Below are 20,801 nucleotides of genomic sequence, written 5' to 3'. Positions count from 1 at the left end.
AATCGACTGTAAGGGAATGTAAACATGTTTGGTACAAATATAGATCTACTGCATACTCAGATAAAAAGGTTAAATAAAAAGAAAAAAAAATCAAAAAAGGAGCAGGCTTCATAAACCATTTGGTGTTTATCTGCCATCACTATTCTATGTTTTAATATTTCTGATTGTTCTGTGTTTTTTTTTTTTAGGTTAGATTCACTCCTTGCTTTGTTTATCTTGGGTGAAGCTGCAAAAAAAGAAATATCCTGTTTACAAGTATTATTGGATCTTGGGGGTGACATTCTTTCTCATGTTCTACAAACTGAAGTACAGGTAGTCAGATGAGCAACAAAATTATATTAAAGCAAATCTCTGTTTTTGGTGATAATATCAGCTGGTCTGACAATATTTCCAGCTGTGAAATACAAAGGTGTTTATGTAAACATTAAGTAGAAGGCCTCTTTCACACAGGGCAGATCCGTTTTGACGGACTCCGCTTGTTTGGCGGGGATCGCACCACTGACCCCCACTGAGCAGGTGGATGACAGGTCCATCTCTGCTAACTGTGCAGAAGGACCTGTCAGAGTCCTGCTCTCCTCTATAGGGAGTCTGGATGAAAATGGATAGTCTGGTGGCTTTCATCCGATCCCATCCCATCCAACCCGCTGGACGGATAGCGAATGTATTGCCATACCAGTGTTTGTAGTGAATCTTGTCAAATCAGATGACAGGCGGATGTCAGTGGCCTCCGCCTCCCCATAGAGGACAATGGGTGGCCCGATCGGGTCCGCCTGTCCGTTTTTCAGGTACACTCGTGTAAAAGGGGCCAAACTGTGGTCCGGCTATAAAAGCTCAAATATTTACACATTCTTATTAGCAGGAAATGAGCCTTAAAACAAGCCCTCACTGACCTCTGTAGCTCCAGGGACCATGGAGCAATTCATCCTCAAACCTAACAAGAGATGCAGTGAAATTTTCAAAGTCACCTCTCAGTGACCTACTCTCTTCTCTCTTCCAGAGTACCTGTTATGTGTTTATTTTACATATTAGAAGGCTGGAAAGCTACCATCTAACTGCTGGCAGGGGGAAGTAAAATGATTCACTGAGAGAAAACCAAATTGAAAGTGTATTTCCCTGAACTTTGAGAATTAATTACTAGACTGTAAGGATGAGCTAAAGTTTGGGGTAATTCAGTTCAGCCTGAATTCGTGGGAAACTGGTAAATTATAGCAGGCCACTAGCCCTGAAACTCCCTCCCTTCAGCTGTACATAATAAAGGGGTGGGGATGCTGGTAACATAATTGATCTAATATGGTCAGATTTGGTCAATGACATTGTCCAAATATGTAGATAGTTTATTGTCTATAACCTTGCCACAGTCCTACTTTAAACATGACTCTGAGAGATTTGTTGAAACTAGTTATACAGTGGGTACGGAAAGTATTCAGACCCCCTTACATTTTTCACTCTTTGTTATATTGCAGCCATTTGCTAAAATCATTTAAGTTCATTCTTCTTCCTCATGAATGTACACATAGCACCCCATACTGACAGAAAAACACAGAATTGTTGACATTGTTGCAGATTTATTAAAAAAGAAAAACTGAAATATCACATGGTCCTAAGTATTCAGACCCTTTGCTCAGTATTTAGTAGAAGCTCCCTTTTGATCTAATACAGCCAGGAGTCTTTTTGGGAAAGATGCAACAAGTCTTTCACACCTGGATTTGGGGATCCTCTGCCATTCCTCCTTGCAGATCCTCTCCAGTTCTGTCAGGTTGGATGGTAAACATTGGTGGACAGCCATTTTTAGGTCTCTCCAGAGATGCTCAATTGGGTTTAAGTCAGGGCTCTGGCTGAGCCATTCAAGAACAGTCACGGAGTTGTTGTGAAGCCACTCCTTTGTTATTTTAGCTGTGTGCTTAGGGTCATTGTCTTGTTGGAAGGTAAACCTTCGGCCCAGTCTGAGGTCCAGAGCACTCTGGAGAAGGTTTTTGTCCAGGATATCCCTGTACTTGGCTGCATTCATCTTTCCCTCGATTGCAACCAGTTGTCCTGTCCCTGCAGCTGAAAAACACCCCCACAGCATGATGCTGCCACCACCATGCTTCACTGTTGGGACTGTATTGGACAGGTGATGAGCAGTGCCTGGTTTTCTCCACACATACCGCTTAGAATTAAGGCCAAAAAGTTCTATGTTGGTCTCATCAGACCAGAGAATCTTATTTCTCACCATCTTGGAGTCCTTCAGTTGTTTTTTAGCAAACTCCATGCGGGCTTTCATGTGTCTTACACTGAGGAGAGGCTTCCGTCGGGCCACTCTGCCATAAAGCCCCGACTGGTGGAGGGCTGCAGTGATGGTTGACTTTCTACAACTTTCTCCCATCTCCTGACTGCATCTCTGGAGCTCAGCCACAGTGATCTTTGGGTTCTTCTTTACCTCTCTCACCAAGGCTCTTCTCCCCCGATAGCTCAGTTTGGCCAGACGGCCAGCTCTAGGAAGGGTTCTGGTCGTCCCAAACGTCTTCCATTTGAGGATTATGGAGGCCACTGTGCTCTTAGGAACCTTAAGTGCAGCAGAAATCTTTTTGTAACCTTGGCCAGATCTGTGCCTTGCCACAATTCTGTCTCTGAGCTCTTCAGGCAGTTCCTTTGACCTCATGATTCTCATTTGCTCTGACATGCATTGTGATCTGGAAGGTCTTATATAGACAGGTGTGTGGCTTTCCTAATCAAGTCCAATCAGTATAATCAAACACAGCTGGACTCAAATGAAGGTGTAGAACCATCTCAAGGATGATCAGAAGAAATGGAAAGCACCTGAGTTAAATATATGAGTGTCACAGAAAAGGGTCTGAATACTTTGGACCCTGTGATATTTCAGTTTTTCTTTTTTAATAAATCTGCAACAATGTCAACAATTCTGTGTTTTTCTGTCAGTATGGGGTGCTATGTGTACATTCATGAGGAAGAAGAATGAACTTAAATTATTTTAGCAAATGGCTGCAATATAACAAAGAGTGAAAAATTTAAGGGGGTCTGAATACTTTCTGTACCCACTGTAAATGGCAACATTTTTGCAAAACCTGAATTGCATACATGTGTTGCTCTAGCTGAGCCTATTGAATGCATTAACATGAATATCTGGTTGGTGTGTGTTATCACATATACAAAAAAAAAGTAATCACATTAGCTAATTATTTCCATGTGCTTTTGTAAGTAAAATTTGCTTCAGGACTAATGTTTCTTATTAATTTTATGCTGTTCTGTAATATTGTGTCTCAATAGTCCTCAAGTCATGGATGGCATTGGGAAGTGATCTGTGTTTACATTATGGTACTTGCAGATGTTTGTTTGCATGGATCTACATCAGATATCCAAAAATATGCTTTCATTGGCTTCAAAAGTAAGGACCCTTTGAATATGTCCAACGAAGATGCAAGTTTAAATAGTTTATTGCTTTGTGCGACCTCAGATTTATCAGGCGCCAGTAAGTATTTTTTCTTGTATCCTACCATTTTTGTGCTGTTCAAATTAAATAAATGATTGGCCATACTTTTTAGAGTCTTGTGAGGTTAAGCATAATAGCCATTCCTTTGTTCTGTCCTCTGCTTTGAAGAATATCCTAAGCCCAAACATTTGTTTTTTAGTTTTGGATAGGGAAGGGAATTGTTAAATCCCTATCAGTGTTTTTGTGCCATCTTCTTTCCATTTGGTAGATTTCTATTCACTTTCCTGTCTTGTAGACTCTACAAAGTGAGAAAATGCCCTCTTTGATAGTTCTCACTGGAACAGGTGGCCCCATGGTAACCCAAAAGTTTAGATTTCCTATCACTTTCAGTCCCAGTTGCAATGATTAGCAGGACAGTGAAAGAGGGTAACTCTTCTTAGCAGGGACAAAGACCGCACAAAAACCTGTCCAGAAAACCTTTACTACACAATCCAAAACAAACTGAAAGCTTTTTTTTTAAGTACACTTTAACAAACCTCTTTTGCAGCTGCTTCATAAATGTAATAGCAGTCTCTTCATAATTAGAATCACTCAATAAAAAAATACATCAAACCAAAAGAAACTTATAATGAGAAAGTATTGCATTGCAGAGATTAAAAAAACACATTTATCAAAGCATAATTTGTACCTAGATAGGTCAGCTTATGTAGTGTAACTGCCCCCCCTCCGACCCTGACCCCGACCCTGACCTTGACCCCGACCCTGACCTTTGTTAACAAACTTCATTAAAGCTGAACTCTGGGGACAAAACATCTCCTCACTGCAATGTTAACTGCTCATTTTGCCTAGAGGGATGAAAAAAAAGGTAAAATGCTTACATTATTCCTCACTCCCTTGACAGCTGATGCTGTCTGATGCTCCAGCATGTGAGCAGGCCCTTGGAGACCTAATGTACAATGCAGGCACTGTAGGGGTGACTGGAAGCAAAAAGAAGAGGCTTTGGGGGACCAATCACTTGAGGAGGAAACTTGCAGGAGTAAGGAAAAAGGTAATTATACAGTGGGTACGGAAAGTATTCAGACTCCCTTAAATTTTTCACTCTTTGTTATATTGCAGCCATTTGCTAAAATCATTTAAGTTCATTCTTCTTCCTCATGAATGTACACATAGCACCCCATACTGACAGAAAAACACAGAATTATTGACATTGTTGCAGATTTATTAAAAAAGAAAAACTGAAATATCACATGGTCCTAAGTATTCAGACCCTTTGCTCAGTATTTAGTAGAAGCCCCCTTTTGATCTAATACAGCCAGGAGTCTTTTTGGGAAAGATGCAACAAGTCTTTCACACCTGGATTTGGGGATCCTCTGCCATTCCTCCTTGCAGATCCTCTCCAGTTCTGTCAGGTTGGATGGTAAACGTTGGTGGACAGCCATTTTTAGGTCTTTTAGATTGCAACCAGTCGTCCTGTCCCTGCAGCTGAAAAACACCCCCACAGCATGATGCTGCCACCATCATGCTTCACTGTTGGGACTGTATTGGACAGGTGATGAGCAGTGCCTGGTTTTCTCCACACATACCGCTTAGAATTAAGGCCAAAAAGTTCTATTTTGGTCTCATCAGACCAGAGAATCTTATTTCTCACCATCTTGGAGTCCTTCAGGTGTTTTTTAGCAAACTCCATGCGGGCTTTCATGTGTCTTACACTGAGGAGAGGCTTCCGTCGGGCCACTCTGCCATAAAGCCCCGACTGGTGGAGGGCTGCAGTGATGGTTGACTTTCTACAACTTTCTCCCATCTCCTGACTGCATCTCTGGAGCTCAGCCACAGTGATCTTTGGGTTCTTCTTTACCTCTCTCACCAAGGCTCTTCTCCCCCGATAGCTCAGTTTGGCCAGACGGCCAGCTCTAGGAAGGGTTCTGGTCGTCCCAAATGTCTTCCATTTGAGGATTATGGAGGCCACTGTGCTCTTAGGAACCTTAAGTGCAGCAGAAATCTTTTTGTAACCTTGGCCAGATCTGTGCCTTGCCACAATTCTGTGTCTGAGCTCTTCAGGCAGTTCCTTTGACCTCATGATTCTCATTTGCTCTGACATGCATTGTGATCTGGAAGGTCTTATATAGACAGGTGTGTGGCTTTCCTAATCAAGTCCAATCAGTATAATCAAACACAGCTGGACTCAAATGAAGGTGTAGAACCATCTCAAGGATGATCAGAAGAAATGGAAAGCACCTGAGTTAAATATATGAGTGTCACAGCAAAGGGTCTGAATACTTAGGACCATGTGATATTTCAGTTTTTCTTTTTTAATAAATCTGCAACAATGTCAACAATTCTGTGTTTTTCTGTCAGTATGGGGTGCTATGTGTACATTCATGAGGAAGAAGAATGAACTTAAATGATTTTAGCGAATGGCTGCAATATAACAAAGAGTGAAAAATTTAAGGGGGTCTGAATACTTTCCGTACCCACTGTATACCCTTATTCATCATGCCATAGGCAAAATAGGCATTTAAACCTTGCAGTGGTTCAGGATCGACTGCTTATTCTTAGACACTGGATTGATCGGGATCCCCCCACATGTAAGATGTGGATGGAGCAATTGGGCTCCACCCTTTGCATATATACCTGCATAGGGGTGCTCCGGCTAAGTTCCAGAAAATCTGGGGGGTTTGGCTGAGTTCTCCAGCGATGGCTCCTACGGACCTGATTCTAGACCGTCTGTTGCTTAAAATTGCTGGGTGTGGTGTGGGCCTCCTGTGGTCTGGGTTGGGGGAGCCGCTTTGCTCTTTGATGCATGAATGTATATGTGTGCGATTTTTCAATAAACGTTTCTCTTGATTTAAAAAAAAAACCTTGCAGTGGGGAGTGGGACCCTTTGCAATGGTAAAGTGTGTACACCCCCCACACTTTTGTAAATATTTAATTATATTTTTTCATGTGACAACACTGAAGAAATTACACTTTGCTACAAAGTAATGTAGTGAGTGTGCAGCTTGTATAACAGTGGAAATTTGCTGTCTCCTCAAAATAACTGAACACAGCCATTAATGTCCAAACCGCTGACAACAAAAGTGAGCACACCCCTAAGTGAAAATGTCTAAATTGGGCCCAAAGTGTCATTATTATGTGGCCACCATTATTTCCCAGCACTGCCTTAACCGTCTTGGGTATGGAGTTCACAAGAGCTTCATAGGTTGCCACTGGAGTCCTCTTCCACTCCTCCATGATATTACAGAGCTGGTGGATGTTAGAGACATTGCTCTCCTTCACCTTCCATTTGAGGATGCCTCACAGATGCTCAATATGGTTTAGGTCTGGAGACATGCTTGGCCAGCCCATCACCTTTACCCTCAGCATCTTTAGCAAGGTAGTGGTTGTCTTGGAGGTGTGTTTGGGGTCGTTATCATGTTGGAATACTGCCCTGTGGCCCAGTCTCTGAAGGGAGGGGATCATGCGATGCTTCAGTATGTCACAGTACATGTTGGCATTCAAGGGTGCCGAGGGCACTCATGCAGCCCCAGATCATGACACACCCACCACCATGCTTGACTGTAAGCAAGACACACTTGTCTTTGTACTCCTCACCTGGTTTCTGCCACACACACTTGACACCATCTGAACCAAATATGTTTATCTTGGTCTCATGAGACCACAGGACAGGGTTCCAGTAATCCATGTCCTTAGTCTGCTTGTCTTCAGCAAACTGTTTGCGGGCTTTCTTGTGCATCATCTTTAGAAGAGGCTTCCTTCTGGGACGACAGCCATGCAGACCAATTTGATGCAATGTGCGGCGTATGGTCTGGGCACGGACAGGCTGACCCCACCCCTTCAACCTCTGCAGCAATGCTGGCAGCACTCATACGTCTATTTCCCAAAGACAACCTCTGGATATGATGGTGAGCATGTGCACTCAACTTCTTTGGCCAACCATGGCGAGGCCTGTTCTGAGTGGAACCTGTCCTATTAAAGCGCTGTATGGTCTTGACCACCATGCTGCAGCTCAGTTTCAGGGTCTTGGCAATCTTCTTAAAGCCTAGGCCATCTTTATGTAGAGCAACAATATTTTTTTTCAGATCCTCAGAGTTCTTTGCCATGAGGTGCCATGTTAAACTTCCAATGATCAGTATGAGAGAGTGAGAGCGATAACACCAAATTTAACACACCTGCTCCCCATTCACACCTGAGACCTTGTAATACTAACAAGTCACATGACATCGGGGAGGAAAAAGGGCTAATTGGGCTATATTTTTGAACATTTTCACTTAGGGGTGTACTCACTTTTGTTGCCAGCAGTTTAGACATTAATGGCTGTGTGTTTTCAGGGGACAGCAAATTTACACTGTTATACAAGCTGTACACTCACTGCTTTACATTGTAACAAAGTGTCATTTCTTCAGTGTTGTCACATGAAAAGATATAATAAAATATTTACAAAAATGTGAGGAGTGTACTCACTTTTGTGAGATACTGTATACAAAAAGGTCCTTATAAATGATATAAATGCTTGAAAACATTTTCCATTGTTATATTCTTCCTGAATTAATACTTAACATGTTTAATCCCTGACTGGTCTATATGCCACTTGGGCTCATCACACAAGCCTGTGCTGTTCAACTACTTATTGCCTCCAGCATTGAGGCTGTAGTGGGCAAAGAGAGAGGCTAATGCCTGAACTAGTGAAAACTTTAGGCTTTCAAAGTCTTAAACTGGCCAAACATGGCAATTTCATTCAGTTTCCACCACTTTCAGGTCATCAGCATTTCTAAAAATGATTGCAAGTAACCACCCAAAGCTAGGCAATCTACTACCCATGAGTTCAATCAACCACCACAATTAGTATCAGTTATCAGTTGTGACATCCAAACTGGGGAATATATTGACATTGATGGCTGAAAATTTTTTAACAAAATATGGAATCCAAAGTTTGATTGCTTTATCAATTTGCCACATGTATGGCCAGCTTTGTATTCACATTCATTGAGAAGACGAGAGATGTAGAGAAGTGAACATTTAAGATAAACTGATTATATCCTCCGAATCAGTTTAAATACAAAAGTTTTATTGAGCATAGAATGCTTATTTTGACAGCACTGGAGTAAACTTGCTATGTGCTAAAACCATCCATTTTGAGGACTGGTCTCCATTGGGTGCAGGTGGTGGGGACAGTTCCTGGCATTGTTACAAAGCAAGGCTGTTAGGGATAACGACTGCAGGCATCCAGGAGCAAGGATGACCAGGACTGTGTAGCCGCACTCAGGAAACTAAAACCAGACTGTGTATGATTTAGGAGAAATGTATTTACAGTTAAACAAAATCCATCCAAAAATCAAGGATTAACAGGATAAACTAGTAGTGCAAGGAACAGTCAGGAAGGGGAAACCAGGACTGGGATTAGGAACAAAGGCAGCAGATTTGAAGCAGCAGGGCACAGTGTAGTGGAAGCAGGGCATACATTTATCAGGCATATACTGAAGCAAAAGTGACTACTGGAGGATGGACTAAATACCCTCCTAGCAGCCAGCATTAGGTAAAGACCGATTACTGGGATCAGTTGGCTTCTCAGAGACACCCGTGGGGGACACCGGAACTACAACCTTTTGCTCTGGGAACTATAATGCCACCAACAGGTGGTGCAGGTCCCGACAAAGGCACGGTTTCTTTTATTTGTATTTATTTTTTTTAAATGTAATTTTTTTTTCCATCAAAATAGTTTATTAAAGTTTAAGAAAAAGGGGTGAAAATATAACACAAAGATTTAAATGATAACAGTAACATGTTGTACAATGACAGGTCAGGTAGAAATGTCCAAAGCATGGGACACATATAGTGTCCATATAAGCAACAAACAGAGTAAAGGTAACAGTGCTTATATAGAGGAGTGGAGAAGCCGACTCGCCCATGGGGTCGATCACAATCAGGCTCTCCAACACATCAGAACCAGCAGGACAAGGGGAAAAGAGATAAAAAAAGGTCCAGAAGGACGCCCGGACACATCAGCCATGCAGGTCAGTCCAACCTATGCAAGCAGGACAGTCCCCATTTCCTCCGCGCACGCCAGTGAGGATTTAAAAGCAGACCAGCACAGCCATGTATCATGAAATTTGTGTATTTTATCCTGGGATGTAAGAATCAGTTCTTCCATCTCTTCCATTTTGTTAATTCTAGAGAACCATTCCGCTGGAGTTGGAACGTGCGTAGATTTCCAATGCATGGGAATACACATCCTGGCGGAGTTAACCATGTGCATAGCTAAGGACTTGAGGTAGTAGCGTTTGGGCAGGGACGTATGGTGAAGCAAGTATTGGGCCAGCGTAAAGTCGAAGGTGTAGGAGGTGACTCGGCAAGTGATCTCGTGGACCATCTTCCAGAAAGGCTGGAGGAGGCAACAGCTCCACCATATGTGCAATAGAGACCCATCCTCTGCAGAGTTTGGAGCAGCTGGGATAAAACCTGTGGAGAAGGGTAGGTGTTCTATACCATCTGCTCCGTATTTTGTTTGCATTTTCCTGGACAGAGGTGTTAAGGGAACTCTTGTGGATGCATTCATTGACGGTTTCCCATTGCTCATCAGTGAGGGAAATCTGTAAGTCAGATTCCCAAGCCTTGCGGGCCTTATCCTCAGGGTGCTGGGAATCCGCTAAGAGGATCGTGTAAATATACGAGATAGTATGAGATTGTGGTGGCCGTCTGGTGCATAAAGCCTCAAATGGGGAAAGCTCTCTGGACCATTGGCCCGCCATGGGTGAAGAGGTAAGGAAGTGATGTAGCTGTCTATATGACCAGGATGGGAAAGATTGTGTGAGAGATCTGGCTGCTAGTTGCGGCAAAGAGAGTAGCCTCCCCCTCTGTAGGAAGGAGCGCACTTCTAGATTTTCAGTTGGGAATTCTTCCCGTAGGAAAGAGCTAGACAAACCTGGAGTAAAGGCAGGATTGTTGCGGACAGGGGTCAAGGGTCCATGTAGTGATGATAGAGAGGCTTTCCTGCAGGCCATGCGGAAGCAGGTTAAGGTGGCATTAATGAGAGGGTGAGTCCGGGTCTGGGGAGGGTGATGTTGCGGGATAAGCCAGGGCAGACCGCCAAGTCTGTGTTGGACATGTGAGATTCCAGCATCACCCACGCCTTAGAGCCAGAATGGAGTCTCCAGTCTACTATCCTTGCCATATGGCAAGCCAAGTAGTAGCCATGCAAGTCTGGTAGTCCGGTCCCCCCTTTAAGTTTCGGGAGGGTAAGTTTTGAGAACCCCAGGCGGGGTTGGGACTGCTTCCAAACGAAGTCTGAGCAGGCCCTCCTATATTCGGAGAAAAAAGAGCTCGGTAGGGAGATCGGAATCGTTTGCAGGAGGTATAGTACCCTTGTTAGCACGTTCATTTTCATGATTGCAATGCGGCCGAACCAGGACAGGGAAAGTCCCATCCACTTCTGTAGGTCGGCCTGGATTGTAGTCAAGAGTGGTTTAAAGTTAAGATCGAACAGTCTATGTAGATGTCGGGGCATTTGGATGCCTAGGTAGGTAATGGCTTCAGGCTTCCAGTCAAAAGGAAAGTTTGTTTCACAGGCCGTCTGGACTTCAGTAGGTAGTGTTATGTTGAGTGCATGGGATTTCGTATAATTGATCTTCAAATTGGATAACGAACGAAAACGTTCAAGTTCACTCAGTAGGTTGGTCAAGGTAATGTGTGGGTGGGAGAGGAACAGCAGGAGGTCATCAGCAAAGGCTGCCACCTTATATTCTCTCCCATGTACGGTAATGCCCCTAATGTTGGTGTTTGAGCGGAGTCTGTTAAGTAGCGGCTCGAGGGTCAGAATGTAGATAAGGGGCGAGAGGGGGCACCTGTAAGATCCTGGTACTTTCAGTACCTTCTAGCCTCTTACTTCCGGGTTGCGTTCCACCATTCAGGTAGATGGAACGCATATAGCTGCATGTCTCTTTAACAACTGATGACGTCATCATTAGGCGCCGCTCTGAGCGGCTATTTCAACCGACTGTCTGCACTCACAAGGTGTTCGTGCAACCACTCATAATGCAAGCCTGACTGACGCTGCCGTATCCTCCAGCTATCTTCCCTATACCTGGACTGACCGGAGCCTCGCTACTTGATCCTTTACCTCGCTACCTGATCCTTTACCTCGCTACCTGATCCTTACCCTCGCTCACCAGCCTGTGATAAGTACCCCGCAGGGGATCCCTTCCTACCAAACCACTTGCTATATCTTTCTGCATAATAAGAACTGTTACTAAGCTCTAAGATACATGCTTTCACCATCTATCACCTGCATCGCTACCTAGAGTGTTAGCTCTTGAACCTACTACCACCTGTAACCTATATCCTTGTGTTTGCTTAGCATATCCTGTACACTTCATCTGTTATCACCTATCACCTATTACCTGTACATGATTGCTATCTCTCCTGCATACTATCTATCACCATCTGCTATCACTCCTGCAACATTACTACCTGAGTGCTTATTATTATTTGCTATCACTACTCAAGCCTATCCCTTCAGTATATCACCTCACTACTATTGCATAGACCTCTATCACTCCAACAACATCATCTCTGAGTGTTTGTGTGTGTGCATACTGAAGCAGGCTGAACCACCATGATGAGTCAAGAGAGTTGGATAAGGTAATTCAACACATCTCTACACGACTACTGAGTGGAAATTCTGCAGCTGCAAATCCAGTTCACAAAATCAAACCCCAGAGCGTTACAGATTGCACGAACCAGAAAAAATGGATTCAGCAGATTTAGCCACTCATGTGATGCACCTAACACAAAAGGTAGATGCATTAATTGTTTCTCTTACCGAAGTGCAAAAAGAAAATCAGACTTTGAGACAGCAGGTAGCCCGTGTATCACAGCTCACTGCTGCTCAACCCAGTGAGCCCAAAATAAACCCTCCACAAGTGTTTACAGGTGATCGGAAAAAATTTTGTGAATTTAAAAACGCATGTCAATTGCTTTTTAATTTAAAACCTCGTACTTACAATACAAACCAAATTAAAGTCTGTACCACTATATCATATATGTCAGGTGATCCACGGGCCTGGGCAGACTCCTTCTTTGAGAAAAACGACCCTCTTCTCAACTCCTATCATGCGGATTTACCTGGCACTTTGGATGCCTTAATACAACTCAGCATCAATATCGACAGACGGTTACGAGAAAGGAAGGCTGAGAAAATGGGAGTACCATTAACCAATCCTTCTCGATTTTCGTCCTCCGACCCTACTCCTATGGAGGTAGGAATTATACGTCCACCATTGTCGTCTGTTGAACGAGCCAGGAGAAAATCTCAAAATCTCTGCATGTATTGTGCATCCGCTGATCATCTGATAAGCGTCTGTCCCCTTGTCCTCAAAAAAGAGGATAAGTGTTCACATGTATTACTGGGGGGATTAATGACTTCTTTTTCTAATCCCTATCTTTTCATTCATTTGATCTTACAGTGGGACCAAAATAGAATCACTACTAAGGCTATGATCGACACAGGATCTTGTGGGAACTACATTGACACTAGTTTTGTTGCTTTGAATAAAATACCTATTATTTCAAAACCTATCCCTGTCTCTGTCAGTTTAATTAACGGTATTCCGTTATCTTCTGGTCCAATTACCAATCAAACACAAGCACTTCTTGTTACTACTAACAAGTCTCACGTTGAGACCACCACCTTTGATGTATTACCTTCACCACATTTTCCCATTATTTTTGGGCTTCCCTGGTTGCATATACATCAACCAAACATTGATTGGAAAACACGGACCCTAACTTTCCCCTCTCACTATTGCGAGACCACGTGTAACCTCCAATCTTATAAAAAAATCCTGTCCATGGTGTCGGATGAATTCACACCACCACCATGCTATCAGGACTTGTCTGAAGTCTTCCTTGAGAAAAATGCTCAAGTATTGCCTCCCCATAGGGACTATGATTGTTGTATCGATCTACTCCCTAACAGTAAACTACCTTTCGGACATGTTTATCCTCTATCTCAGGATGAACTTTCTCATCTTAAGGAATACTTAGATGAGAATTTAGCGAAAGGGTTTATTAGACCCTCTACTTCTTCCACAGCTGCAGGACTTTTCTTTGTCCGCAATAAGGATCTAAGTCTTAGGCCTATCATTGACTATAGGCAGTTAAATACTATTACTATAAAGGATCGTTATCCTCTACCTCTCATTCCGGAACTCATTGAACAAGTGCGTGGAGCCACTTACTTTTCAAAGTTGGACCTAAAAGGGGCTTACAATCTCATCCGCATCCGTGATGGGGATGAGTGGAAGACGGCATTCAGAACTAGATACGGACTATTTGAATATCTAGTGATGCCCTTTGGATTGTGTAATGCTCCCGCAGCATTCCAATGCTTCATAAATGACATCTTCAGAGACCTACTCGATGTTTGTTTGTGTTGTGGTATATCTGGATGATATACTCATTTACTCTCAATCCTTGTCTGAACATGTAAGACATGTACAACTTTTGTTGTCCAGATTACTCGCACACAATTTATATGTAAAGCTGAAGAAATGCCTATTCCATAAGGAAGAAGTATTATTCCTAGGATACATCATATCAAAGAATGGCATTAAGATGGATATGAGCAAGATATCGTGTATTCTGGATTGGCCTGTACCAACAACTCGTAAGGCATTACAATGATTCCTCGGATTCTCAAACTTCTATAGGAAGTTCATCAAGAACTTCTCTTCTATTGTAAGACCGCTCACACAACTCACAAGTGTGAAAAAAACATACAAATGGTCTGAAGAAGCAAATAAAGCTTTCCGCTTGTTAAAATCAAGCTTCACTTCTGCTCCCATACTACGCCATCCAGACTATCCCTCCAATACATCCTAGAGGTGGATGTGTCAAATATGGCTGTAGGAGCAGTTCTTTCCCAACGACCAACAAACGCTTCTCCACTTCACCCAGTTGCTTTTTTCTCTAAATCACTAAGTAGCCCAGAGGTGAACTACCCAGTGGGTGAAAAGGAGCTGCTTGCCATGAAACTGGCACTTGAAAATTGGCGACATTTACTCGAAGGTACCCGGTTGCCAATACTCATATATACAGATCATAAGAATCTCCAATACCTTCAGATCAACAAGACCCTTTCCCATCGGCAGGTACGGTGGTCATTATTCTTCCTAAGATTCAATTTCTTAGTGACCTACACTCCTGCAGATAAAAACAAGAAGGCGGATGCGTTATCACGGTTAACCGAAGATAACTGTGCTGAAATCCCTTCACTTCCTATAATACCCCATGATCGTATTATTGGTGTTGTTCGTTCCTTAAAGGAAGAGATTCTGCACAGCCTAGGACTGGATTCACCACCACCACAACTAAGTGCTGATGCAGAAGGCTTCCTCTATTTTGACAACAAACTCTACATACCTCCTGGTATGCGTACTAAAATTTTAGAACTATCACATGACGTACCTATGGCAGGACATATGGGTATGACTAAGACATTTAATTTACTCACCAGGCAATTTTGGTGGCCTGGAATGAAGACGTCTGTACAGAAATTTGTTTCCTCATGTGACATCTGTGCAAGGTCCAAAATTAACACTACAAAACCATTTGGTCTACTTTGCAGTCTAACAATACCCAAAGTTCCATGGGAAGTTGTGTCTCTAGACTTCATAGTAGAGTTACCACCTTCCAAAGGATTTACTACCATCTTAGTGTCAGTGGACCATCTGACAAAGATGGCACATTTCATTCCTATTCGCAGACTACCTTCATCTAAGGAAACAGCGGAATTACTGGTGAAACATGTGTTCAAACTACATGGAATTCCAAAGACTCTCCTATCTGACCGGGGATCACAGTTCATCTCTAAGTTTTGGCAAGCTCTATGTCGCATATTGCGTATTGAGTGGAAGCTTACTTCCCCTTATCACCCACAGACTAATAGGCAAACTGAAAGAGTCAACCAGTGTATTGAACAATATTTACGTTGCTACACCTCATACCTACAGGATGATTGGGTGGACCTCCTCCCTTTGTCAGAATTTACTTATAATAATGCAACCCACAGTACTACTAAGCAAAGTCCGTTCTACCTAAACTATGGGTTTCATCCCACACTTCTTCCACCACGCATCCTACCATCAAGTAATCCAGTAGCCTCTGATTATCTCACCCAAATAAAAGACTCTCTGGATTTACTTAACACCACCATATCACATGCTCATAGCCAACAAAAAAGGTACTACGACCTTCGTAGAAGACCTTCCCCTCAATACACTATTGGGGATCTTGTCTGGCTATCTACAAAAAACTTGAGGTTGAAAATCCCCAGTAAAAAGCTTGGACCTCTGTTTTTGGGACCTTTCCCAATCGAGAAACTCATAGGAACGTCTGCGGTTCGACTCACATTACCGGCGGATCTTAAAATACACCCCATTTTTCACGTATCGCTATTAAAGCCACATATACCCAACCAAGGGATTAGACCTACCATCTTACCTCCACCTCCAGTACAAGTTGAAGGTGGAGAAGAATTTGAGATTAGGGAGATTTTGGATTCTCGTATCCACAGAGGAAAACTCCAATATCTCAGATGGAAAAACTATGGACCCCAAGACGACACCTGGTTGGATGCTTCTGACGTTCACGTATCCAGGCTTATACGAAGATTTCACTCCAAATACCCTGAGAGACCAGTGCTATAGGCCTTCTGGAGCCGGCCTTGGGGGGGGGGGGGGTACTGTAAGATCCTGGTACTTTCAGTAACTTCTAGCCTCTTACTTCCGGGTTGCGTTCCACCATTCAGGTAGATGGAACGCATATAGCTGCATGTCTCTTTAACAACTGATGACGTCATCACTAGGCGCCGCTCTGAGCGGCTATTTCAACCGACGGTCTGCACTCACAAGGTGTTCGTGCAACCGCTCATAATACAAGCCTATATATATAAAAGATAAAAAAAATAAAACCTGACTGACGCTGCCGTATCCTCCAGCTATCTTCCCTATACCTGGACTGACCGGAGCCTCGCTACTTGATCCTTTACCTCGCTACCTGATCCTTTACCTCGCTACCTGATCCTTACCCTCGCTCACCAGCCTGTGATAAGTACCCCGCAGGGGATCCCTTCCTACCAAACCACTTGCTATATCTTTCTGCATAATAAGAACTGTTACTAAGCTCTAAGATACATGCTTTCACCATCTATCACCTGCATCGCTACCTAGAGTGTTAGCTCTTGAACCTACTACCACCTGTAACCTATATCCTTGTGTTTGCTTAGCATATCCTGTACACTTCATCTGTTATCACCTATCACCTATTACCTGTACATGATTGCTATCTCTCCTGCATACTATCTATCACCATCTGCTATCACTCCTGCAACATTACTACCTGAGTGCTTATTATTATTTGCTATCACTACTCAAGCCTATCCCTTCAGTATATCACCTCACTACTATTGCATAGACCTCTATCACTCCAACAACATCATCTCTGAGTGTTTGTGTGTGTGCATACTGAAGCAGGCTGAACCACCATGATGAGTCAAGAGAGTTGGATAAGGTGATTCAACACATCTCTACACGACTACTGAGTGGAAATTCTGCAGCTGCAAATCCAGTTCACAAAATCAAACCCCAGAGCGTTACAGATTGCACGAACCAGAAAAAATGGATTCAGCAGATTTAGCCACTCATGTGATGCACCTAACACAAAAGGTAGATGCATTAATTGTTTCTCTTACCGAAGTGCAAAAAGAAAATCAGACTTTGAGACAGCAGGTAGCCCGTGTATCACAGCTCACTGCTGCTCAACCCCGTGAGCCCAAAATAAACCCTTCACAAGTGTTTACAGGTGATCGGAAAAAATTTCGTGAATTTAAAAACGCATGTCAATTGCTTTTTAATTTAAAACCTCGTACTTACAATACAGACCAAATTAAAGTCTGTACCACTATATCATATATGTCAGGTGATCCACGGGCCTGGGCAGACTCCTTCTTTGAGAAAAACGACCCTCTTCTCAACTCCTATCATGCGTTCTTAGCAGAACTTTCTAGCCTGTATGAAGACCCAAGAGAGTTGGATAAGGTGATTCAACACATCTCTACACGACTACTGAGTGGAAATTCTGCAGCTGCAATTCCAGTTCACAAAATCAAACCCCAGAGCGTTACAGCACCCCTGTCCTGTTCCATTCCCGATGCCGAAGGCGTCCGACAGGTGACCATTTACCCGCACTCGGGCAGACGGATTGGAGTATACCGCTAGGATGCTGGTGAGCATGCGCGGGGGCAGACCCAAAGCCCGCAATACCTCGGTCATGTCCACCCTGTCGAATGCCTTCTCGGCATCTAGGGAAAGGAAGAAACCCTGCCTCCCCTCCATAGTCAGGGCATGGTGGATGTTAAGGGCCTTATTCGTGTTGTCCCGGGCCTCTCTCCCGGGGACAAAGCCTACTTGGTCCAGGCCCACCAGGGAGGGAATAAGGGGAAGGAGTCTGTTCGCTATAATTTTCACGTATAATTTGACGTCGACATTAAGCAGAGATATCGGCCTGTAGTTTTCCGCTCGCGTGACGTTTTCGCCCTCCTTTGGGATTACCGTGACATGGGCCTCTAAAAAGCTAGTGGGTAGGGACGGGGAAGATCTAAAAAGCTAGTGGGTAGGGACGGGGAAGACGGGATAGCTTTCATCACCACAAGAAGCTTCGGTGTCAGGAGCGTTTGAAAGCATTTGTAGTATTGGAGCGACAGCCCGTTTTGAGTGCTTAATGGCCTGAGCTAGTTCCTCCTCAGTGAAGGGCCGCTCCAGGTCTCTCGCTTGTGATGGCCGAGGGGCTGAAACGCGCTAAGAATTGTCATATTCGAGTGGTGTGGTCTAGCTCAGAGGGTGCGTCAGGGCCGGTGGGGCGAATGTTATACAATTTTCGATAATACGCTTCTAATCGGCGTGCAATCTCATTGTTTCTCTAGAGTAATGTGTCGTTGTGGCTTTGCAGTTGGTGTATTTGGTTTGGGGTTCGGTAGGGTTGCACCGCATGGGCCAGCAGGCGTCCACTTTTATTCCCCTGTTCATAGATGGGATTCAACCTCCATGTTTTGGACGACGCAGATCTCTCCGAGAAGCGGAGGGTAAGGGTGATCGGGCAGTGATCCGGTAGGAACATAGGCTCAATGGTAGCTTTCGTGAGGGAAACTAGGTCTCTCTGTGATAGAAAGAGGCAGTCTATCCTAGAGTACCTGTTGTGGGGGTGAGAGAAAAACGTGTAATCCCTATCTCCAGGGTGAAGGGTCCGCCATGTATAGTGCAGAGTCAGGGAGCGTAATTGCAGATTTATTTGGTGAATAGCTCTGTAGGGTAGGGAGGAAGTGCCCGAGGAAGTGTCCACTAGGGGATTTAAGGGAACATTGAAATCTCCCCCAAGGATGAGAACTCCTGACTGGAGGAGCGCAGTAGGTCAACTACCTTTCGAATGAAGGAAACTTGGTGCTCATTCGGGCAGTAGACATTGGCTACCGTTATGGGCTTAGACGCAAATGTGCCCTTAAGGAACAGGTATCGACCCTCTGGGTCCACCATTTTGTCAGTGAGTTGAAAAGGGCAAGAACGAGCAATCAACGTGGACACTCCCTTGGATTTCGCTTCGCTGTTTGTAGCATGGTGGGCAATGGGGTAGGCTTTATTTTTAAGGTGGGGGGACTTTGTCGGATCTAAAGTGCGATTCCTGGAATAGGAGGAAATGGGCTCTATGTTTGGATAGAGCCGCTGGGACCTGCAAACGCTTCTCAGGCAAATTGAGGCCCTTGGCATTGAGAGACATGCAGCGCAACTCTCGGGTGGCTCGGCATGGTCATTGACAGTCTCCAGGTGCAGAGACCAGATGTGCAAGTTAGGACCTGCGCAGAGGGAGGGAGGGGGGTGGCACGCACCACACACAGAGATGTGTCGCTGTGTGGGGGTACCCTGACGTGTGGCGAGGAGGAGAGCTTGGTGCACAGGCGGTGGCCTCCTTGAAATGTAATTTTATTAATTTCTTTGCCCTGGGTGAATCTACCAAGTGGAGACACAGATGTGTTTTAATCCTTCCTGACTCTAATCAAAAGTGAAAAATAAACTTTTGGTGTTACATACACAAGAAACCTGTGCTGAGAAGTGCATTTTCTGAACTCTTCTTTTGGAAATCATTTTTTTGGCTGTAAGACTAATATAAAAGTTTAAATATTTTAAAGCACTGACCTGTAACAAGTACATGCAGTCCCTGAGTTAGAAACAACCGACTTACATACGCCTGGTACCCGTAAACCACTGGGTGGCCATGTTGCTGCTCACCGCATGCCGCCACCTCCTGTCCAGCGGACCTGTCAGCCATCCCACATCACTGCATGTCCAGTTAAGCCTTCCCAATGCTATTGAAAACTTAAAAAACATTTTTGGACTGAAGTTACACTTACACTTAAAAAATGTACGTGTTCCAACCTACATACAAATTCAGCTTAAGAACAAACCTACAAAACCTATCTTGTTCGTAACCCGGGGACTACCTATATATACAGACAAAAAGTTTGGACATTTCTGACTTATTTAGCTGCATGTTTTTTCCAGTGACCTAATAGTATCGAGGGCAGAGGCAGACAGGCAATGTGCATTGGTAGCTCCTGTATTTCTCTAAGTTAAGGTTTCCTTTAATCCTTTTTTTATTCATATAGAAGCTTGTGAGGATCTTTCTGTTCTTCATATAGGAATATATTTCAAAACTATTGTTGTTTAATTATGTTCATTTAAAAGCAAGACAAAATGTTTTGACAGAGCTAATATACTTAATACTTCAATTATTTGCTTGCACAAGCAATGTTTATAACATTATACTGTCTGCAATTAAGGAGAACAAATAAAAAGAACCATATTGATATAATAAATCTTATATAGATATTACAGAATGAAAATAAAATACTTTTTTATTGGGAGATGAAGTAAACATATTAAATTCTATATATCATTTTGTGTTAAGTGGTCATTTGTATAGACATACTTCTGTGGTATTGGAAATCTGAAACAAAAGATTACATTTTTCAATCTTATATTTGTTCATTTTGTATAATCAGTGTTGTACATATGTGCATTCATTTATTGAAAATGTTTTTTAAACAAAGCTTTTAATTGTTTACTATTGATACAAATTACCAGTAAAATGTCATAATTTCTGGAATGTCACCGCTTTTGTATACGTGGAATTGTCACTTCATATAAAAAAATGTTATACTTTTTACATTTATTCATGATGAGGACTATTGATATTGGTGTTTATCACCCTCAGCCACAAAAACAATTGAGTACTGGCCATGATACTTTTTTATTTTCACTAACATCCA

At 43.2% G+C, this 20,801-nt stretch overlaps 1 protein-coding gene across 1 annotated transcript in view; it reads left to right on the top strand.

The window, feature by feature from the left end:
• The window catches only part of TMEM232 (transmembrane protein 232), a 288,164-nt gene that overhangs the window by 74,430 nt on the left and 192,933 nt on the right, over nucleotides 1-20,801 (top strand). The window contains exons 8-9 of the mRNA XM_082243125.1: nucleotides 189-312; nucleotides 3,268-3,469. Coding sequence (XP_082099251.1) covers nucleotides 189-312; nucleotides 3,268-3,469 — 326 coding nt within the window. The remainder of the gene's footprint in view (nucleotides 1-188; nucleotides 313-3,267; nucleotides 3,470-20,801) is intronic.

Source organism: Pelophylax lessonae (assembly GCF_965119305.1).
Source record: "Pelophylax lessonae genome assembly, chromosome: 1".
NCBI lineage: Eukaryota > Metazoa > Chordata > Amphibia > Anura > Ranidae > Pelophylax > Pelophylax lessonae.
This window is presented reverse-complemented; position numbering and strand designations above follow the sequence as displayed.